Genomic DNA, 24198 nt, shown 5'->3' with positions numbered 1-24198 from the left:
ATTTCAAATTAATTATTTCTATATTGTGTGGATTAAGGGTCTAAGTTATTATTATTTTGCATATGGCTCTCCAGTTATTTCAGCAATATCTGTTGAAAAGATTATTTTCTTCCCATTGAATTGCCTTAGCACCATTGTCCAAATCAGTGATTGTATATTTGTGGATCTATTTCTGGAATCTTTATTGGTCAATTTTATTTTCTCTACACCAGTACCACACTGTCTTGATTACTGTAGCTTTTATAAGCTTCATGTTTTTTTTAAAGCTTCACAGTTTTGCAATCAGGTAGTATAAGTCCTCTAATCTTTTTTTTCCCCCACAGTTGTTTTGGCTGTTCTAAGTCTTTGCATTTCCATGTAGAATTTAAAATCAGCTTATCAATTTCTTAAAAAAAAAACAAAAAACCCTGCTGGGATTTCATTTGAGTCTTTTATTCTTCGTGATTTTCTATCTACTCATTCTATCAATTATTTTATTTAATTATTTTATTTTATTTATTTATTTTTGGCTGCGTCGTGTCTTCATTGCTACGCAGGCTTTCTCTAGTTGTGGCCAGCGGAGGCTACTCTTCGTTGTGGTGCGTGGGTTCCTCATTGCGGTGACTTCTCTTGTTGCAGAGCATGGTCTCTAGGCATGCGGGCTTCAGTAGTTGTGGCTCGCAGGCTCTAGAGCGCAGGCTCAGTAGTTGTGTCGCACGGGCTTAGTTGCTCTGCGGCATGTGGGATCTTCCCGGACCAGGGCTTGAACCTGTGTACCCTGCTTTGGCAGGCAGATTCTTAACCATTGTACCACCAGGGAAGCCCCTCTATCAATTATTGTTAAAATAGTGGTGACATCTCCAACTAAATGGTGGATTTAAATGCTTCTTGTAGTTTTATCAGGTTTGGTTTCATGTGTTTTGAAGCTTTGTTATTAGATGCATAAATATTTTTATTGTTATATCCTCTTATGCACTGACCACTTTAATATTAGGAAGTTACTCCTTTTATCCACGGTAATACATTTTTGCTTGGAAATCTGTTTTGTCTGATATGAATATAATGACCCCAGCTTTCTTTTGATTAGTGTTAGCATGACATATGATTTCCTTCCTTTTACTTTTAACCTATGTGTCTTTGTATTTAAATCATGTTTCTTGTAGGCAGCATATAATTGGGCCTTGCCTTTTTATGCAATCTGGTAATCTTTACCTTTTAATTGGGGTGTTTGAGCTATTTACATTTCATGTGATTATTGATATGGCTGCATTTAAATCTACCATCTTGCTAGTTGTTTTCTATCCGTTCCATCTACTTGTTTGCTTTCTTTTCCCTCTTTCTACATTCTTTTGGATTAAATATCTTTTATTATTCCATTTTATCTACGTTATCTTATTAACTATAATTATTTTTTCTTTTATAGTAGTTTGGAATTTATAATATACATCATATGACAATGTACCTTAAAGTAATATTATCCTACTTCACATGTAGTATAAGAACTTACAGCAGTATCATTCCATTTACCCCTCCTAGCCATGGTGGTGTTGTTATATATTTTATTTGTTTATATATTATAAACTCTATGATACGATGTTATTATTTTGGTTCAAACAGTCACAAAGCTTTCAAAGAAATTTTAAAAGTATGAAAAATGTTTTCAGTATTCACTCACATTTTTACCATTTCTGTTGCTCTTTATTTCTCTGTGTAGATGTGGATTTCCATCTGATGTGATTTTCTTTCCACCTAAGGCATTTCCTTTAATATTTCTTGTAGTGCAATCCTGCTGGTTATGAATTATTTTATTATTTGTATGTTTGTGAGAGTCTGTATTTCGTCTTCATTTTTGGACTATATCTTCACCAGCTATAGAATTCTAGGTTGACAGTCTTTCTTTAGAGGTTGGTCCATTGTAATATAGGTCTGCACTGTAAGAATGACTGCTATCATTTTTTTCCCTGTCATTCTTATTTGTGTTTTTCTGTATGTAATGTATTTTTTTCCCATGTCTGCTTTTAAGATATTCCCTTTATCACTGGCTTTAGAAATTTGATTATGATGTGCATTTGTGTAGTTTCCTTCATATCATGTGCTTGGCGTTTGCAAGTTCCTTGAATCTGTGCATTTATGGTTTTCATCAGATTTGGAAAATTTTTTTCACATTATTTCTTTAAATATTTTTTTCTATACTCCCCTCTCTCTTCTCTTCCTCAGGAACTCCAATTACATGCCTCTTGAAACCAAAGCTCAGTGATGCTGTGCTCATTTTTCCTATCAGTCTTTTTTTCTTTCCGTGTTTCATTTCTTTCTGTGTTACTTTCTACTGCTATGTCATTACTTTTATTATTATTCTCCTCTTTAGCCTCTAACCTATTGTGAATTCCAGGCAATGTATTCTTTGTAAAAGACTTTGTAGTTTTCATCTTAGAAATTAATTTGTATTATTTTAATATTTTCCATGTCTTTAATTATCATCTTTAATCTTTAGCCTCTTGAACATGTGGAATACATTTATAATAACTTTATGTCCTTGTCTACTATTCTATCATTTGTGACATCTCTGGTTTTGTATCATTGATTGATTTTTCTCCTCATCATGGGTTGTATTTTCTTGCTTCTTTGCATACTTGGTGATTTTTTTCTTTTTTTTGGCTGTGCCTCATGGCTGTTGGGATCTTAGTTCCCTGACCAGGGATTGAACCTAGGCCCTCAACAGCGAGAACACTAACCACTGGGCCACCAAGGAATTCCCTGGTCATTTTTTTTTTTTAACATCTTTATTGGAGTATAATTGCTTTACAATGGTGTGTTAGTTTCTGCTTTATAACAAAGTGAATCAGTTATATATATAAACATGTTCCCATATCTCTTCCCTCTTGCATCTCCCTCCCTCCCACCCTCCCTATTCCACCCCTCTAGGTGGTCACAAACCACCGAGCTGATCTCCCTGTGCTGTGCGGCTGCTTCCCACTAGCTAGCTATTTTATGTTTGGTAGTATATATATGTCCATGCCACTCTCTCACTTTGTCACAGCTTACCCTTCCCCCTCCCCATATCCTCAAGTCCATTCTCTAGTAGGTCTGTGTCTTTATTCCTGTCTTAGCCCTAGGTTATTCATGACATTTTTTTCTCTTAAATTCCATATATATGTGTTAGCATATGGTATTTGTCTTTCTCTTTCTGACTTACTTCACTCTGTATGACAGACTCTAGGTCCATCCGCCTCATTACAAATAGCTCAATTTTGTTTCTTTTTATGGCTGAGTAATATTCCATTGTATATATGTGCCACATCCATTCATCTGATGATGGACACTTAAGTTGTTTCCATCTCCTGACTATTGTAAATAGAGCTGCAATGAACATTTTGGTACATAACTCTTTTTGAATTATGGTTTTCTCAGGGTATATGCCCAGTAGTGGGATTGCTGGGTCATATAGTAGTTCTATTGGTAGTTTTTTAAGGAACCTCCATAGTGTTCTCCATAGTGGCTGTACCAATTCACATTTCCACCAGCAGTGCAATAGTTTTCCCTTTTCTCAACACCCTCTCCAGCATTTATTGTTTCTAGATTTTTTTTTTTTTTTTTTTTGCCATGGCTCACAGGCCCAGCCACTCCGTGGCATGTGGGATCTTCGCGGACCGGGGCATGAACCTGTGTCCCCTGCATTGGCAGGCGGACTCTCAACCACTGCGCCACCAGGGAAGGCCCGTGTTTCTAGATTTTTTGATGATGGCCATTCTGACTGGTGTGAGATGATATCTCATTGTAGTTTTGATTTGCATTTCTCTAATGATTAATGATATTGAGCATTCTTTCATGTGTTTGTTGGCAGTCTGTATATCTTTTTTGGAGAAATGTCTATTTAGGTCTTCTGCCCATTTTTGGATTGGGTTGTTTGTTTTTTTGTTATTGAGCTGCTTGTAAATTTTGGAGAGTAATCCTTTGTCAGTTGCTTCATTTGCAAATATTTTCTCCCATTCTGAGGGTTGTCTTTTGGTCTTGTTTATGGTTTCCTTTGCTGTGCAAAAGCTTTGAAGTTTCATTAGGTCCCACCTGTTTATTTTTGTTTTTATTTCCATTTCTCTAGGAGGTGGATCAAAAAGGATCTTTCTGTGGTTTATGTCATAGAGTGTTCTGCCTACGTTTTCCTCTAAGAGTTTGATAGTTTCTGGCCTTACATTTAGGTCTTTAATCCATTTTGAGCTTATTTTTGTGTATGGTGTTAGGGAGTGATCTAACTCATACTTTTACATGTACCTGTCCAGGTTTCCCAGCACCACTTATTGAAGCGGCTGTCCTTTCTCCATTGTACATTCCTGCTTCCTTTATCAAAGATAAGGTGACCATATGTGCGTGGGTTTATCTCTGGGCTTTCTATCCTGGTCCATTGATCTGTATTTCTGTTTTTGTGCCAGTACCATACTGTCTTGATTACTGTAGCTTTGTAGTATAGTCTGAAGTCAGGGAGCCTGATTCCTCCAGCTCCATTTTTCGTTCTCAAGATTGCTTTGGCTATCCAGGGTCTTTTGTGTTTCCATACAAATTGTGAAATTTTTTGTTTCTAGTTCTGTGAAAAATGCCAGTGGTAGTTTGATAGGAATTGCATTGAATCTGTAGATTGCTTTGGGTAGTAGAGTCATTTTCACAATGTTGATTCTTCCAATCCAAGAATATGGTATATCTCTCCATCTATTTGTATCATCTTTAATTTCTTTCATCAGTGTCTTATAATTTTCTGCATACAGGTCTTTCGTCTCCTTAGGTAGGTTTATTCCTAGATATTTTATTCTTTTAGTTGCAATGGTAAATGGGAGTGTTTTCTTGATTTCACTTTCAGATTTTTCATCATCAGTGTATAGGAATGCCAGAGATTTCTGTGCATGAATTTTGTATCCTGCTACTTTACCAAATTCATTGATTAGCTCTAGTAGTTTTCTGGTGGCATCTTTAGGATTCTTTATGTATAGTATCATGTCATCTGCAAACAGTGACAGCTTTACCTCTTTTCTGATTTGGATTCCTTTTATTTCCTTTTCTTCTCTGATTGCTATGGCTAAAATTTCCAAAACTATGTTGAATAAGAGTGGTGAGAGTGGGCAACCTTGTCTTGTTCCTGATCTTAGTGGAAATGCTTTCAGTTTTTCACCATTGAGGACGATGTTGGCTGTGGGTTTGTCATATATGGCCTTTATTACGTTGAGGAAAGTTCCCTCTATGCCTACTTTCTGCAGGGTTTTTATCATAAATGGGTGTTGAATTTTGTCGAAAGCTTTCTCTGCATCTATTGAGATGATCATATGGTTTTTCTCCTTCAGTTTGTTAATATGGTGCATCACATTGATTGATTTGCATATATTGAAGAATCCTTGCATTCCTGGAATAAACCCCACTTGATCATGGTGTATGATCCTTTTAATGTGCTGTTGGATTCTGTTTGCTAGTATTTTGTTGAGGATTTTTGCATCTATGTTCATCAGTGATACTGGCCTGTAGTTTTCTTTCTTTGTGACATCCTTGTCTGGTTTTGGTATCAGGGTGATGGTGGCCTCGTAGAATGAGTTTGGGAGTGTTCCTCCCTCTGCTATATTTTGGAAGAGTTTGAGAAGGATAGGTGTTAGCTCTCCTATAAATGTTGGATAGAATTCGCCTGCGAAGCCATCTGGTCCTGGGCTTTTGTTTGTTGGAAGATTTTTAATCACAGTTTCAATTTCAGTACTTGTGATTGGTCTGTTCATATTTTCTATTTCTTCCTGATACAGTCTTGGCAGGTTGTGCATTTCTAAGAATTTGTCCATTTCTTCCAGTTTGTCCATTTTATTGGCATAGAGTTGCTTGTAGTAGTCTCTTAGGATGCTTTGTATTTCAACGGTGCCTGTTGTAACTTCTCCTTTTTCATTTCTAATTCTACTGATTTGAGTCTTCTCCCTTTTCTTTCCTGATGAGTCTAGCTAATGGTTTATAATTTTATCTTCTCAAAGAAACAGCTTTTAGTTTTATTGATCTTTGCTATCGTTTCCTTCATTTCTTTTTCATTTATTTCTGATCTGATCTTGATTTCTTTCCTTCTGCTAACTTTGGGGTTTTTTTGTTCTTCCTTCTCTAATAGCTTTAGGTGCAAGGTTAGGTTGTTTATTCGAGATGTTTCCTGTTTCTTAAGGTAGAATTGTATTGCTATAAACTTCCCTCTTAGAACTGCTTTTGCTGCATCCCATAGGTTTTGGGTCATCATGTCTCCATTGTCATTTGTATCTAGGTATTTTCTGATTTCCTCTTTGATTTCTTCAGTGATCACTTCATTATTAAGTAGTGTATTGTTTAGCCTCCATGTGTTTGTATTTTTTACAGATCTGTAATTGATATCTAGTCTCATAGCGTTGTGGTCAGAAAAGATACTTGATACAATTTCAATTTTCTTAAATTTACCAAGGCTTGATTTGTGACCCAAGATATGATCTATCCTGGAGAATGTTCCATGAGCACTTGAGAAAAATGTGTATTCTGTTGTTTTTGGATGGAATGTCCTATAAATATCAATTAAGTCCATCTTGTTTAATGTATCATTTAAAGCTTGTGTTTCCTTATTTATTTTCATGTTGGATGATCTACTATGAATGTGTTACTGTCGATTTCCCCTTTTATGGCTGTTAGTATTTGCCTTATATATTGAGGTGCTCCTTTGTTGGGTTCATAAATATTTACAATTGTTATATCTTCCTGGATCGATCCCGTGATCATTATGTAGTCTCCTTCTTTGTCTCTTGTAATAGTCTTTATTTTAAAGTCTATTTTGTCTGATATGAGAATTGCTACTCCAGCTTTCTTTTGGTTTCCATTTGCATGGAATATCTTTTTCCATCCCCTCACTTTCAGTCTGTATGTGTCTCTAGGTCTGAAGTGGGTCTCTTGTAGACAGCATATATATGGGTCTTGTTTTTGTATCCATTCAGCCAGTCTGTGTCTTTTGGTGGGAGCATTTAATCCATTTACATTTAAGGTAATTATCGATATGTATGTTCCTATTACCATTTTCTTAATTGTTTTGGGTTTGTTATTGTAGGTCTTTTCCTTTTCTTGTGTTTCTTGCCTAGAGAAGATCCTTTAGCATTTGTTGTAAAGCTGGTTTGCTGGTGCTGAACTCTCTCAGCTTTTGCTTGTCTGTAAAGGTTTTAAGTTCTCCATCAAATCTGAATGAGATCCTTGCTTGGTAGAGTAACCTTGGTTGTAGGTTTTTCTCCTTCATCACTTTAAATATGTCCTGTCAGTCCCTTCTGGCTTGCAGAGTTTCTGCTGAAAGATCAGCTGTTAACCTTATGGGGATTCCCTTGTGTGTTATTTTTCCCTTGCTGCTTTTAATATGTTTTCTTTGTATTTAATTTTGATTAAATTAAATATGATTAATTTTGATTAATCAAAATTAATCAGTTTGATTAATATGTGTCTTGGAGTGTTTCTCCTTGGATTTATTCTGTATGGGACTCTCTGTGCTTCCTAGACTTGATTAATTATTTTTCTTTCCCATATTAGGGAAGTTTTCAACTATAATCTCTTCAAATATTTTCTCAGTCCCTTTCTTTTTCTCTTCTTCTTCTGGAACCCCTATAACTTGAATGTTCATGTGTTTAATGTTGTCCCAGAGGCCTCGGAGACTGTGTTCAGTTCTTTTCATTCTTTCTTCTTTATTTTGCTCTGCAGTAGTTATTTCCAATATTTTATCTTCCAGGTCACTTATCCGTTCTTCTGCCTCAGTTATTCTGCTATTGATCCCTTCTAGAGTATTTTTAATTTCATTTATTGTGCTGTTCATCATTGCTTGTTTCATCTTTAGTTCTTCTAGGTCCTTTTTAAATGTTTCTTGCATTTTCCCTATTCTATTTCCAAGATTTTGGATCATCTTTACTATCATTATTCTGAATTCTTTTTCAGGTAGACTGCCTATTTCCTCTTCATTTGTTACGTCTGGTGGGTTTTTATCTTGCTCCTTCATCTGCTGTGTGTTTTTCTGTCTTCTCATTTTGCTTATCTTACTGTGTTTGGGGTCTCCTTTTTGCAGGCTGCAGGTTCATAGTTCCTGTTGTTTTTGGTGTCTCTCCCCAGTGGCTAAAGTTGGTTCAGTGGGTTGTGTAGGCTTCCTGGTGGAGGGGACTAGTGCCTGTGTTCTGGTGGATGAGGCTGGGTCTTGTCTTTCTGGTGGGCAGGTCCACGTCTGGTGGTCTGTTTTGGGTTGTCTGTGGACTCATTCTGATTTTAGGCAGCCTCTCTGCTAATGGGTGGGGTTGTGTTCCTGTCTTGCTAGTTGTTTGGCGTAGGGTGTCCAGCACTGTATCTTGCTGGTCGTTGAGTGAAGCTGGGTGTTGGTGTTGAGATGGAGATCTCTGGGAGATTTTTGCCGTTTGATATTACGTGGAGCTGGGAGGTGTCTTGTGGACCAGTGTCCTGAAGTTGGCTCTCCCACCTCAGAGGCACAGCACTGACTCCTGTCTGCAGCACCAAGAGCCTTACATCCCCACGGCTCAGAATAAAAGGGAGAAAAAGAAGAAAGAAAGAAAGAAAGAAAGAAAGAAAGAAAGAAAGAAAGAAAGAAAGAAAGAAGATAAAATAAAATAAAGTAAGGTAAAATAAAATAAAGTTATTAAAATAAAAAGATAATTATTAAGAAAAAAAAAATTTTTTAAGTAAAAAAACCAACAACAAAAAAAAAGGACGGATACAACCCTAGGACAAATGGTGAAAGCAAAGCTATACAGACAAAATCTCACACAGAAGCATACACATACACACTCACAAAAAGAGGAAAAGGGGAAAAAATCCTAAATCTTGCTCTCAAAGTCCACCTCCTCAATTTGAGATGATTTGTTGTCTATTCAGGTATTCCATAGATGCAGGTACATCAAGTTGATTGTGGAGATTTAATCCGCTGCTCCTGAGGCTACTGGGAGAGATTTCCCTTTCCCTTCTTTGTTCGCACAGCTCCCGGGGTTCAGCTTTGGATTTGACCCCGCCTCTGCTTGTACGTCTGTGGAGGGCGTCTGTTCTTCGCTCAGACAGGACGGGGTTAAAGGAGCCACTGATTCTGGGGCTCTGGCTCACTCAGGCTGGGGGGAAGGAGGGGCACGGAGTGCGCGGCGAGCCTGCAGCGGCAGAGGCCAGCGTGACGTTGCACCAGCCTGAGGCGCCGTGCGTTCTCCCGGGGAAGTTGTCCCTGGATCCCGGGACCCTGGCAGTGGTGGGCTGCACAGGCTCCCCGGAAGCGGGGTGTGGATAGTGACCTGTGCTCGCACACAGGCTTCTTGGTGGCGGCAGCAGCAGCCTTAGCGTCTCATGCCCGTCTCTGGGGTCCGCGCTTTTAGCCGCGGCTCGCGCCCGTCTCTGGAGCTCCTTTAAGCAGCGCTCTTAATCCCCTCTCCTTGTGCACCAGGAAACAAAGAGGGAAGACAAAGTCCCTTGCCTCTTCGGCAGGTCCAGACTTTTTCCCTGACTCCCTCCCGGCTAGCCGTGGTGCACTAACCCCTTCAGGCTATGTTCACGCTGCCAGTACTCTCCCTGCGCTCCGACCGAAGCCCAAGCCTCAGCTCCCAGTTCCGCCCACCTGGGTGCGTAAGCAGACAAGCCTCTCGGGCTGGTGAGTGCCGGTCGGCCCCGATCCTCTGTGCGAGAATCTCCCCGCTTTGCCCTCCGCATCCCTGTTGCTGCGTTCTCCTCTGCGGCTCCGAAGCTTCCCCCTTCCGCCACCCGTAGTCTCCGCCCGCGCAGGGGCTTCTAGTGTGTGGAAACCTTTCCTCCTTCACGGCTCCTTCCCACTGGTGCAGGTCCCGTCCCTATTCTTTTTTCTTTTGCCCTACCCAGGTACGTGGGGAGTTTCTTGCCTTTTGGGAGGTCTGAGGTCTTCTGCCAGCATTCAGTAGATGTTCTGTAGGAGTTGTTCCACGTGTAGATGTATTTCTGGTGTATCTGTGGGGAGGAAGGTGATGTCTGCGTCTTACTCTTCTGCCATCTTCCCCTAGATCCTCCATTTTTTTTTTTTTTTTATGACATGCCAGACATTTTGAATTTATGTTGTTTGGTGTTGGATATTTTTTTATGTCTATAAATATTCTTGAGCTTTGTTCTGGGGAAACAATTTGATTCTTTCAAGGTTTGCTTTTGTTTGGTGGAATCAGAGCAGCCTTTAGTGTAGCCGTAATTTGGCTGAATTTCAGAGGTAGTACTTTTCTGAGTACTCTACGGGATGCCCCATGAGTTAGGAGATTTCCAGTCTGGCTGGTGGGAAGATGAACTCTCCCAGGTCCTTTGAGAGCTTTGAGAATTTTTCCCTCCAGTTCTTTTGTGTGGGTGTTCCTGGCCTCAGGTGCTTTCCTTGTATGCGTGTGCTGATCAATACTCAGGTGAATACTCCAAAGGGACCCCCTCAAGTCTCTGAAGCCTTTCTCTCTGTGAAGCCTTTTCCTCCCCATGACTCTCTCTGTGCACACTTTGCCCTCCCTGGAATTACAGCTTCTTCTCCTCCACTCAGGGAGACTGCCAGGCTCCACCTGGGTTTCTCTTCCTGAGCTGCTGCCTTGAAACTCCCTCCAGACAGTAAGCTGGGACAGTGGTAGGGCTCATCTAATTTTCCAGCTATGGGGTATCATTGTCCTATGATGACTGATGTCCAATGTCTATAAATGGTCATTTCATATATTTTGCTCATTACTTTACTTGTTTCACATGGAAGGGCCACTCCAATGTCAAGAACTGTAGAGGGTCTGAAACATCACCCTACTTACGAGCCAGCAAGTTTCATAGCAGTTTCATAGATGCTGACAAAAGGCATGAGACTCCCGGGTCAGAGAGAAAGGGCTCTGTTACCCACAGCACAGCGGACAGCATGAGCTTCGTGTTCTCACTGGTCCCCCTGCTTCCCTGAACCCCACAGGGTGATGTGGAGCCACACATGTGGACGCTGCCCATGCAGAGATCTGCGTCACAGCTGAGAAAGCTTGCCCTTAGGAAACCCCAGTCTTACAAGGGAGCTGCTCACCAATCTACTCAAAGTTTCTTGGAGAAAGACATCTTTACTATTCTGGTCAGAAACAACTCTCTGACCTAGAGGATATACTATTTCTATATTCCAAGGTTGTTTGCCACTCAAGCATACTTGAAAAGATATTCTGTCAAAAAGCTGATTTAAGATGCGCAGAAGGGCTTCCCTGGTGGCGCAGTGGGTAAGAATCCACCTGCCAGTGCAGGGGACACAGGTTCGAGCCGTGGTCTGGGAAGATCCCACATGCCGCAGAGCAACTAAGCCCGTGTATCACAACTACTGAGCCTGTGCTCTAGAGCCTGCCAGCCACAACAAGAGAAGCTACCGCTCTGAGAAGCCCACGCCCCACAATGAAGAGTAGCCCCCGCTCGCCACAACTAGAGAAAGCCTGCACGCAGCAGCAAAGACCCAACGCAGCCAAAAATAAAATAAATTTATTTTAAAAAAGTAAGATGTGCAGAAAACATAACTTGTATCATTGCTACTGTTTTTCAGGACTGTAAGGAAATTAAAATTGTCAAGCAAAGAAAGTAAAATTGTGGCTTTGAATGAATGAATGAATGAATGAAAGTTTTAGGAAGAAGTTTAGAGACAAGGTACTTCTTTTTACTGTGGAGCAGTAATTAGCTCTTCCTCCCTCTGTGACTCTTGAGTGCCCTGGGCTTCCCAAGTGTGTGCCCCTCACTATTCCCTGTTGTTTTTCAGAGGGTATTGTTCCCGGGCCTCCCACAGACCTCTCTGTCATCGAGGCCACACAGAGCTACGTGGTGCTGAGCTGGAAGCCCCCCCGTCAGCGTGGCCATGAGGGCATCCTCTACTTTGTAGAAAAGGTAAGACTCTGGGATCGACATTATACCTCTTTAACACTTCTTCAAGATTTCTTTAAGGAAGTAGAGATTAAATTTCTATTGTGTCCTAAACTTTTTAAACTCTTATAAACTGTAAACAATTTCTATAGAAAAATGTGTATCACACAGAACTTTGCCTTAAAGTTCAGGGGGTTTATGGATCTCTGAGGGTCACCCATAGACTCCTACAAGGTCCACAGACCCCAACTCATAACCGTTCTAAGAAGAGAAATGTTCCTGAAACTGTAGATTGCCTCTGTGATACTGTTTTCTCGACACTTTTTCTGTCTCCCTTGCCCTAGAAATGCCTTTTCATCTCTCTGCACTTGTCCTTCTGCAGGAAGGGTAGATGGGCGAGAGGAATAGAAGATACAATACTTTCAAACGGCTGCGAGAGTGAAGACAGAAAGTCCTCACATGCTCCCTCGAGCTTGGCTGGCACTACTCTAAGTGCCGGTGGGAGGGTGGGGTCAGGGGTTACAATCAAGAAAGATACTGGCTAGTTCTTTCCCTCAAATATCTTACAATTATATTGTAGTTATCTTGGAGGGCAGCATACAATGAAGGCCTAAAATGGGTGGAATGATGAGAATTACATGTGAATCTATCCTATACCCATATTTGAGGGGAGTTCTAATAAGTATTTATGCTGAGAAAATGGAGAAAAGCAAGACCTGGACAAGACGTTATCTGGGGGAGCTACCCCAGCTGCAAGTGCACAGGGGAGCACCTGCCAGGCAAGGCACAGGGCCCGAGGTGGGCGGAGGAAGTCCGCGCCTAAAGGGAACATTGGTACTGGAAAAGGGCATTTAAAGAGAATGTGCTGAAACTGAGGTTCAAAATCCATTGTTAAGAAGGTTTTGATTAGGATATAATTGAAAAAAATTAAAAGAAGTTTATCTTATCTTGTATGTAAGAACATTTTTATTGGCAGTTATGCACCACTTTTTAGAACAATGAATGAAACAACTGTTTGTACTTTTTTGTTATATTTTATTTTTATAAAATTCTGTGATAGCATGTTAAGATATCATTTACATTTTGCTTTCATAGAAAAATCATAGAAAAGGTCATTTTTTTTTTTTGCAAAAATGTTATGGAGCTCAATTAATTTTCCTAAAGTCCTCTCTTTTACCTTTAATGCTACTCTGATCATTTAATTTCAGAACACCTATTATTAGATCACCTTCCCTGACAATTATTACAAGAGAATAGATATCATAGGAATATAGGTGTAGGTAAACATCTGCAAATTAGGTAACAACATAAAAGCAATATTCGACTATCTTTATGGCCTTTTAATTATTTCTGATTAGCAGCTCTTGAGAAAATTATACCGGAGCTAAAAACACTAGGGTCTATGGTTTCCCTTTATTAATTATTATACTTTTCTTTGATGAGGACATTTAACTCACATCTTTGAGGAGCTTTCCTCACTTGCTTCTTATCCCTAACAAATCGGTAACAATAAGCGGATCATCTCTTCAACGTGTAATATGGACATCTTCAAAGAAATTCTGATTTTATCAAAATAATACTAAAAATTTTTATTTTTATTAATTTTTATATTTTCTAGATATTAGCTTCAAATAAAATATAACTTGAGTAGCATTCTTGATTAAAAATTTTTTCCCTCAATTTTTTTTAATAGAGGACAAGACAAAGAGTGATAAACATTCACTTCCTGTGGTGTTTAATACACCCTCCCCAGTGAATCCTTTTGAAATGCTCCACATGAAGACAGTTCTGAATAAGCTCTGTGACAGTAATTACCATCTTTCTTAGAATAATGACACAGTAAGAACCTACTACCGAGGCCTTTTCTTGAGATGAGTCAGCTTTAGCTTCTGTTGAGCATCTCCTCTGGTCACATAAACTCGAATTTCTCCACGAAAGTCTGTCACCTTTCCAGGCCTAAATACGTGAGCCAGGTTAAAATTTAAATGTTCTTCCCACACTGCACCTGTTCGTATGGAACAGAAGGGACATTTATGAGTGCGGCATGGGTAAAGAGGCTTGTACAGGCACCACAGACAGACAAAAGGGCCAGGACATTGAGGTAGTAGGGGAGCAGCACACATCCAGAGACCTGGGGCACATTTACAGAGGAACTGTCCAAATGCTAGACCATTCTCCTGAGCCAAGTCTCAGATTATCTCCGATGAACCACTTCTATCTAATACGTTGACCTTTCTTAAGGGAGATGTTCCCATGCTCTCGTCCTGTGGCGAGTTTCCATCCCCAGGATGTTCACGCCTACAGCCGTGCTGCCTCTTTGGTTACCCCTGTGCTTCATTTCTTCATGGAACTTTTTAAGTGGGATTTGCACATAAAGGACGAACTTGCCTGTCATGGTGACAGGTTGCAACCAGTTATGCCATGTCTGTGAGCTCTGAAATGGTTGATATTGAGAGGAATTAGATAAATCGGGTCTCAGCACTCCCAACCCTTCCATCCTACTATGTTCTTTTCAGCCCCCCAATTTTTCCCCAGATGTCTTATGTTTTCAGCTCTTTCTCTCATTCCCCTATCAGAAGTCTGGTCATGTCAGAGGCAAGGATTGTATTACTTGGTAGCTCTGTTTCTATCAAAGGAATAAAAATAGCTAATGTTTACAAGGACCACATACTGTTCTAAGCTCTGCATGTGTTAACTCACTTAATTCTTACTGTAATTCTATGAGGGAAATACTTTCATTTACATTATGTCTATTTTGTAGATGAGGAAACTGAAGCATAGATGGGGTATATAATTTGCCCAAGATCACACAACTAGGAAGAGACAGAGCTAGGATTTGAACCCTAGCAGTCTGGCTCAGGTCCATATATCCAGCTCTTATACACTGCTGCCTTTCAACCTTCCCAAGCCTAAGTCTCCTCTGGAAAACCTCAGTAATCACACAATATTACCTCCACAGTACCTACTTCAGAGCACAGTTGAGGGGATTAAAGAGTTACAATGGGGTAAAGTTCTTAGCACACTGAAATGCAGCTACTATTTTTATTATGAAAGTGTAAATGACTGATAAATGTTTATGTGTTCCCTAAGGGAGAAAATGTCAAAATGAATCAAAGCCATAAACTAAAGGATAAAAAGTCTGGGAGAATTCTGTCCCTCAGTGGGGAGCAGATTGACTGTTTGGGGGAATTTATCCTCTCTACCCTCCCACACACAACTGACACATTATCATAAAAGGCACTGCAAGGGACTTCAGAGGTTAGCTTGTCAAATTCGCTTATTTTACAGGTGATGACACTAATGTGACTTTCCCAGGATCACATATCTCGTCGTTACCAAAGCTAGGACCAGAATCGGTGCCTCTGAGTTCTTTTCACCATACCGTATTGCCTCTCATTTCAAGTCAATGAAGGTTATGCTGAGTGACGCACCAATAAGCTTATTGTCCCCCAGCTTTATCATTCTTGACAACTGGTCAGTCTATCACAAGGTTTGGATTCCCAGAAAAGTCTCTTAAGACTGTTCAGAAGTTCTGGAGCGAAGTCACTTCTGCTACCTTGGGCCGAGCTGCAAGTTATAATAGTAGGGAAAAAGGATTACTGAAGACTGCTGATAGTTTTCTTACTGTATTCTGTACCTAAGCTCAAATACACACCACATCCTTCTTTCAGGGATTTCAAAGTCACTGTAGATCAATTTAATTTCAAGGATAAAATATCTTTAAATTGGTTTTCCCCATTATTTATTCTAAAATAGGGGCAAAAAAATAACATTTTCTTTATCTTACACTAACTTTATGCATTCAGAATTCAGAAAAATTTATTAATTCAGAAACAAAAATTGTTGATTATCTACTATGTGCTAGATAACAATTCCAGGCTCTGGGGTATAGCAGTGAACAAGACAGCTCCCTGAACTTGTTTCACTGGAATTTACTTTCCAATGAAGGAGACAACAAATAAATAATTTAATTTCAAGTGTTGATAAGTGTTTTGGTGAAAAATAAAGCAGAGTAAGTAAGGGATACAGAGAGATAGGAAAGGAGCAAATAAAGCTTTCAGATTGGTAATGGAAGGAGGGTGATCAAGTGGGCCTTTCTGAGGAGGTGGTTTATGAGCACAAACCTGCATGATGTTATGAGACATTAAATAAAACGCAATTAAAATAACACAGTTCGTAACAACATAATGGAAATTTAAGTATAAGTATCTAACATAGCATATTAAATTTAATTACCTACCCTAAGAATTAGAAAAGTATCTGACCCCAAACTATCATCTAAATAAATTAAGGACTTTTGTAAGTAGACCAGTGATCTTATTTAGTTAAAAAGGAAGTGAAGTATTAAAGCAGCATATTTGTTCAACAATACAGCCATATTTGATTTAGATAATCCTGTGTACTTCAGATGTTTCATACCCCATTTCCCCCAAATCTCTTTTGCAGTCCAACTTGCATAACACGTAGTAGTTTGTTGGCAGATAAACGAACTTCAAGATGCCTGGCTTAGAGTTCCAGTTTACTCTTTCTGTGCTTTCAATGGATTCCACTGTTCTGGCTGCAGTGTGATGCAGGAACAGAAAACTGGCAGCAGGTGAACATGGAGCTCCCTGTGAAGTCTCCCCGCTTTGCTCTGTTTGACTTGACTGAGGGGAAATCCTACCGGTTCCGAGTCCGCTGTTCCAATTCAGCAGGAGTTGGTGAGCCCTCCGAGGCAACGGAAGTGACCATGGTCGAGGACAAACTTGGTAAGTATAGAGTTTGCTTGAGCCACTGTAAACTTATTTAACTTCAGTTCAAGAGAGGATTCCAAAGCAAGAATCTTATTGGAATACGTATATATTCAAAAGTAAAAATCATGACATCCTTTTTTCATATTATAAATGTAATTGATGACTGTACTTGACTGATACATTAAAATTTTTCATTATTATGAATTATTATGAAAAGTACACTTCTCCAAGAGTTTCAACGGTATTGCTAATGTATTTTTTTCTGGAAGGGGTTGGTATGTTCCTGGGTGTTTAGTTTCTCATTGTACTCCCAAACTAGCATATTTTAAAAAACTTTCTGCTTTAACAAATATATTATAAAAGAACTGTGTGTTTGACGTGACTACTAGTGTAAAATTTATATATGTGTGTGCATGTCTGTGCACATGTGATAAGAATGAATTTCTAAACCACATTGGGCTGGACCATCATTTCCCTCTTTTCTCAGACATCCCCAAGCCGCCGAGCAATATCATCCCAAGCAGAAATACAGACACATCAGTTGTCGTTACGTGGGAGGAATCCAAAGATGCTAAGGAGCTGGTCGGGTACTACATAGAGTCAAGTATTGTTGGATCTGGCAAGTGGGAGCCCTGCAACAACAACCCCGTGAAGGGTACAAGGTAACCGCAATATGCAGGATGGGTGGGGGTGGAGTGGGGGTATGACACTGGAGCCACAGGGGCTGAGGAAAGGACCGCAGACATGGACCCAAACAGCAGCACAAGCATCAAACACAGGGAGATTATTAAAAACATTATGCTCTGAATATCCAGATGAACTTAAAATTGAACATGTCTACAGCCATACATTTGAAAAAAGGATTGCTAGTGATATTAAACACTTAGAAACACACAATGCCAGCTATGATAAGACATCATTTCATAGCTCTTTTCTGATTCTTTCCCTGTATGCTGTTTGTCCTTTTTAACCCTCTGTTCGTGGTTTAATACCCAGTGTGATACTAGATTTCAAGGATCTAATAGGCTCTAGCGAACGTAAATTAACCAGACATTTTATTTTATTTTTATTTATTACTTTTTTTTGGCCATGCTGCGTGGCATGTGGGATCTTAGTTCCCCGACCAGGGATCAAACCCGTGCCCCCTGCATTGGAAGCACAGAGTCTTAACCACTGGACCACCAGGGAAGTCCCTTATTATTATTCTTTAAATTCAAGTATAATTGACCTACAACACTATGTTAGTTACAGGTGCACAACATAGTTATTCAATATTTCTATACATTACAAAATTATCTCCACGATAAGTCTAATTACTATCTGCCACCATTGCAAAGCTATTACAATATTATTGGCTATATTCCCTGTGCTATAATTTCATCCCCATGACTCATTTATTTTGTAGCTGGAAGTTTGTAACCTTTAATCCCCTTCACCTATTTCACTCACCCCTGACCCTGCTCCCCTCTGTCAAACAACTGTTTGTTCTCTATATCTATGAGTCTGTTTCTGTTTTGTTAACGTTTGTTCATTTGTTTTGTTTTTTAGATTCCACATAGAAGTGAAATGAAATCATATGGTATTTGTCTTTCTCTTTTTGACTTATTTCACTTAGCATAATACCCTCTAGGTTCATCCATGTTGCAAATGACAAGCCTTCATTCTTTTTATGGCTGAGTAACGGTCCATTGTATATATATGCCACATCTTCTTTATCCATTCATCTATCAGAGGAAACTTAGGTTGCTTCCATATCTTGGCTATTGTAAATAACGCTGCAGTGAATATAGGGACACATGTATCTTTTTGAATTAGTGTTTCTGTTTTCTTCAGAAAAATACCCAGAAGTGGAATTGCTGGATGGTATATGGTAGTTCTATTTTTAATTTTTTGAGGAGCCACCATACTCTTTTCCATAGTGTTTGTACCAATTTACATCCCACCAGCAGTGCATGAGCATTCCCTTTCCTCCACATCCTTGCCACCACTTGTTGTTTCTTGTCTTTTTGAGAATATACATTCTGACAGGTGTGAGGTGATAGCTCATTGTGGTTTTGATTTGCATTTCCCTGATGGCTAATGATGTTGAGCATATTTTCATGTGCTTTTTGGCCATCTGTATGTCTTCTTTGGGAAAATATCTATTCAGATCCTCTGCCCATCTTTTAATTGGGTTGTTTGGGGGATTTTTGACGTTAAGTTTTATGAGGTTTTTTTTTTAATATTTGGGATATTCACCCCTTATCAGATATATCATTTGCTTATGTCTTCTTCCATTCAGTAAGTGGCTTTTTCATTTTGTTGATAGTTTCCTTTACTGTACAAAAGCTTTTTCATTTGCTGTAGTCCCATTTGTTTATTTTTGCTTTTGTTTCCCTTGCCTGAGGAGACAGAGCCAAAAAAATATTATAAAACCAATGTCAAAGAGCATATTGCCTATGCTATCTTCTAGGACTTTCATGGTCTCAGATCTTGCATTTAAGTCTAATCCATTTTGAGTTTATATTTGTATATGGTGTGAGAAAGTAGTCCAGTTTGATTCTTGTTCATGTAGCTGTCCAGTGTCATAAATTATGCAGGCATTTTAAATGAGCAGAAAAAAGTATCAACATTTTACAAATTTTGAACACCAATATGGTTAAATCCAGTGCTGAGGAGAGATAAACACCAAAATAAAGACATTCAGAATACTTTGCTGTCTCCTTGTATCTGTTTCTAATGTGAGGAGGGTTACTTTTTCTTGCTTTTGAATATTTTATCGACCAGCTTTGCAAGTTGATGATGAATTCTGGCCTGCATCCAAATTCTGAGTCTCCTTTGATTTAGGACCAACCTCAGAGGAGACTCACCCCATCCCAATTGTCAAGCAGGCTTGTTAGGCAGCTTCTGACTTGGCCACTTCTATGTCCAAGGACCCCCAGAGGATGAGTCGTTCCTTTTGCAGAACAGGAGAGAATGAAGACAAACCAGTTAACGGGAGAAGGCAATATGTTTTGCAAGAGATTCATTTAGCCTGTTTGTGTACTTCACGTTTACTCTGAGTTCTCCACATTTCCTGGGGACTATTTAGAAATTTTCATGGAGGGTAGGCAGAGTCTGCCTTTCCATAAATAGAACGGAGCTGCTCAAGGGCCGGCACCATTTTTTATTCATCTTTGTATCCTCAGTACCTAGCTCAGTGTCTGGAACACTGAAGTGCTTAATAAATGTTTACTGAACTGAGCTGGCCTACATTATGACTGCCCTTATTAAATATTTCAACATGCTAATAGTGATAGAGTCATTAGCAGACCAGTTATTTCCTCTGCTTACAGTCCTCAGGATGCATTAGACTGTTACAGTGATTCATGAAGCAGTTTTTCTTTATAGCCATAATAGCTATTGAAGAGTGGGGTTGTTTTATGTGTCAAACTGCCCGTGGATTCACACCTCATTATTGGACCCTTAAATGCAAATAACAATTCTGGAGTCAATTTCTCAAGTAATTGTACCTTCCATGGCATGCAGGGAGGCAGTGAGTAGGCCTCTATGACTAAGGTAGCCAGTGCCTTACAGCTATAAGTATATCCCTGAAATAGTCATTAATCGTGTTATTAATACCACCTATTATTTATTAAATGCCTCCTATAGCCAGACCCTGTAATAGGTACTATATATACTTTTTGCTAACGTTTTTATTTTTAATTTTTTAACTAAAGTATAGTTGATTTACAATGTTTCAGGTATACAGCAACGTGATTCTGTTTAATATATATTCTTTTCTGAATTCTTTTCTGTCATAGGTTATTACAAGATATTGAATATAGTTCCCTGTGCTATACAGTACAAATAGATAAACAAGCGTTGTTTATCTATTTTATATATAGTAGTGTGTATCTGTTAATCCCAAATTCCTAATGTATCCCTCCCCGCCCCCCTGGTGCTATATATACTTTACGGTCAATCTTCACACAAAAATTACCATGTAGGCGTTATCATCTCCATTTTACTGATAAGCACACAAAGGCTCAAAAGGGTAGGATGTTTGTTCAGGGGATAACCAAGACTCCTCATCGTTTGACAGAGTGAATTTAGAAAATTGCCTGAGGTGCCTTCTTGTTTAATGTACATATGTTACCTGCATCTCTCTACATCTTTTTCTTCCTTTTAAAAAATGAATCATTCTCATAAAGCCAGATCATTCCATTAAGCTAACAATCAACTTCCCTAACCTTCCTCCTGGGAAAGTTTTTTTAAAACTTTCTTTCCTTTCAGGTTTACTTGTCATGGATTGACTACCGGTCAGAGTTATATTTTCCGGGTCAGAGCAGTTAACGCAGCTGGACTTAGTGAATATTCACAAGATTCAGAAGCAATCGAAGTAAAAGCTGCTATTGGTAAGTTCTTAGAAAAATGAATTTTTCTAAGTTACAACGAAAGGTACCATCCTCTTCAGAAATTGTGTAAAACTTCTAATATTGCTCGATGATTCCATCCTCAGATGATCATTGTCTCTGACTCCAGGTGACCTCTAACCTTCCACAGCTGTCATTTTACAGATCTTCATCACTTATCCAGATTCTGTGCATCTGTAGCCTTTTCATCTTCACCAGTCCAAGTTTCCTCAGATAGTTCCCATTGTGTGAATCTCCATTCTAACTTCATGCTCACCCCGGGAATATGAAGTGCCATCCAATTCCATGAGGTGGTATATCACCCGTAACACAGAGCATCTCATACCTAAAAGCCGTTTCGTCTGCGGCAGAGCCTGGCTTGTTCTCAGTAACAGCACATTAACCTGCTTTTTATAAACTGCTAAAATTTGTGCGAGACGTGTGTGGTTGCTTGATATGTTTCATCTCTGCTGGCAAAGTAACCAACAGAATAAAACCAGTAATAAAGTAATTATATGTATGTACAGTGATGTACCTTCCAATCTCAAGGTGTGAAAGGGACCCAGGTATTTCAGGGCAATTAAATTGAAATCTGTGATGTAGTAGCACGTATTTAAAGAGAAAGATTATTTAATATCAGTTATCTTCTGTTAGCACCCCATATTACTTTTTAACATTCCTTAGAATATGTTTGTATTATAAAGACATAGTGAACATGCGTCTTTGAAGTTGGGAGGTACAGACCATTACTATATCAGTAAGGTACATAACTCTATTGTTATATAATCAGGATCTTCAATGTTTGTCTCCTGTGCACTTTATGGTCCTTTCTTCCCCCATTCTGTTGAATAATGGAGCTCTCTCAAGAAATGTCTGAGAAGTGCTTGTTCTTATATTTACTTGGGTCCTGCAAATCAGAATGGTTCCTGTTCTGTCTGTGATTTTTTTGTTCTCATTTCTTCTATTTCGAAAATATGGAAATGTTGAAATGCTTCCTTGGTGTAAGTTATGTGAAATGTATGCTTTCCATATTTCTTGCAAAACCAAGTGATTTCCGTTAAACCAAGATTGCTTTTGCTCTGTTTGTGGTGCTAATGTTTTTCTCGTTTGTTCTATGAAGTAAGAGCACTCTGTACTGTGTCCTGGTTCAAAGTGTTTCTGTTGTTATCTGGCAATTGTAGGGGGAGGAGTGTCTCCAGCTGTGTGGCCTGAACTGAGTGATACACCAGGTGGACTAACAGACCCCAGGGGAGGCATGCATGACACCTCCCAGCCAACTTTTAAGAAAGATGCTTTGCTTGGTAGCAAATTTAACAAACCTTCACTACCCAGTAGCTCTCACAACCTGGGCCAAACAGAAGTGAGTAAAGTAAGTGAAACAGTTCAGGAAGAGCTTTCCCCACCACAACAGAAAGCAGCTGTTAAGGGGGAAAGTAAGTCTGACCCTCTGAAAAAGAAGAAGGATCTAGGTGAGAATTGAAACAGTAAAAGCGTCCTGTCTGTTTCCATGAGTGTCCTCACCACTCGTTGTCCAGATCACCTTCTTCCATCTGTGTTCATTTTCATCAGTGTTCATTCTTAATTTCACGTTTTCAGTTATCCATTTGTAATACTTTTGTTTAATGAGTTGTGAAAATAATTTTATAGGGGTTTGGCTTTGACACATAATTCATTGTGCTTAATGACAATAGAATATTTAAAGTAATTTGGTTATAGAGTCTCTTTGGTTTAACAAGCAGACACACCTTTGGCCTCATTTTGCTAAGAGAGTTAGATATGAGAGGGGAAGGATTTGATACTCATAGCCTATGGGAGGTCTTTCGAAATATCCGTGTTTGGTAATAAATGGATAGGAAAAATATTTCACAAAATAACATTTTATCAGGATCATAGTTTTTAACTTCTGTTTTTCATCCTCAGGTTTTCAAATTACCTTCACATTTAATTCAAATAAACATAAGAAACAATATCTCTTTGAGTTGTCATGAAAAGTTTAACAGGGCATTATAATCATATATTCTATTATATATGATCCACATTCCCAGAACTGATTTACTTAAGACTATTTATCAGTAAGGCTAATTACCTAATCAGAATTAGAATAGAAAGACTAATTATCAGTAATCAGAATTTTCTGATTAGGATATTTGGTATTTGTGGTTTATATATTCTAGGAGACAATGTTTTTCTTATCAAATAAAAATGAAATGATAAGCATATACTGGTAAATCATATCATGCCTCTCACCCATCCCCTATATATATCCCATCCCTAACTTCTGTAACCTTCTCTACTTTTTTTTTTTTTTTTTTCTGCGCCACCAGGGAAGCCCTTCTCTACTTTTTTGACACCTTTATTTGCCCCTTCAACTCAAGATGAGATAGGGTATTCATTTGAGAGTTTATATTCAACATTGCTCTGAAATAGAGAGAGAGAATAAGAAAGCTTTTCTTTAAAATGTAAAGAATGAAGGAGGTTGGTGATGGGGTAAAGAGAAAAAACGTATTTTATTTTTTAAAATCTTTATTGTTCTGAGAATCTTTTTGAATAAGAATGAGATAGTTCCTTTATCTCTGATAATCCAAATAAATATTCAGAAAATTCTTTTTAATGTTATTGCACATCTAGTGGATTTCTTTCCACCACCCCACCCTCTCTTTCTTTATCAAAAAAACATAATTTCAGTAGTTGACTGAAAGTTTCATCAACAAATCCACATAAATGAAGAAAGACTTTTAAAACCACATCCAAATATTTTTCTGGTTAAGCACTAATAAACACAGTGGCAGCTATGTAGTATTTTGTGCCATATGAATAATAATCGAGCATCAGGTTTAAAATACTGCAGCAAAAAGTATTATACTAAGAGAAAAATCACATGGCTGATTGTTCCTGTTTTTTAAAAAAGATTTTTAACACGGCATTTAGCTGAGCTCCAGTATATGATTTTTTTCTGTGTGTAGACAGAACCTATATAGTTGTAAGGTCTCACAAGGGTACATGGACCTGAGTGGTGAAATGCTAACTGTTTGGAAATATACAGAAATTCTTAATAAGCGAATCAAGGCAGAAATTGATATACATATGTCATTTTCCTCAGGGAGCAAATGAAAACAAAACCACATAAAGAAACAAAAATATCTTACTTTTTCATGCTATTGCTTTAGGAATGAAGAGGTAGCATGTACCTCTGTCCTAAAATTTAGAGTTGAGATATACAAAGTAGGATGAAAAATAATCAATAAAGATACATAAAGTATTGAAAAAAAGAAACAAAA

At 38.7% G+C, this 24198-nt stretch overlaps 1 protein-coding gene across 2 annotated transcripts in view; it reads left to right on the top strand.

Annotated features, from left to right (window-relative positions):
* Positions 1–24198, top strand: part of MYOM1 (myomesin 1) — a 164415-nt gene that overhangs the window by 83743 nt on the left and 56474 nt on the right. The window contains exons 17-21 of one of the 2 annotated variants that reach the window (XM_032654459.1): positions 11714–11838; positions 16379–16562; positions 17035–17209; positions 20802–20923; positions 22102–22389. In XM_032654459.1, coding sequence (XP_032510350.1) covers positions 11714–11838; positions 16379–16562; positions 17035–17209; positions 20802–20923; positions 22102–22389 — 894 coding nt within the window. The remainder of the gene's footprint in view (positions 1–11713; positions 11839–16378; positions 16563–17034; positions 17210–20801; positions 20924–22101; positions 22390–24198) is intronic. The other variant, XM_032654458.1, reaches the window with a different exon arrangement.

The sequence above is a fragment of the Phocoena sinus genome, chromosome 14 (assembly GCF_008692025.1).
Source record: "Phocoena sinus isolate mPhoSin1 chromosome 14, mPhoSin1.pri, whole genome shotgun sequence".
Taxonomy (NCBI): domain Eukaryota; kingdom Metazoa; phylum Chordata; class Mammalia; order Artiodactyla; family Phocoenidae; genus Phocoena; species Phocoena sinus.
This window is presented reverse-complemented; position numbering and strand designations above follow the sequence as displayed.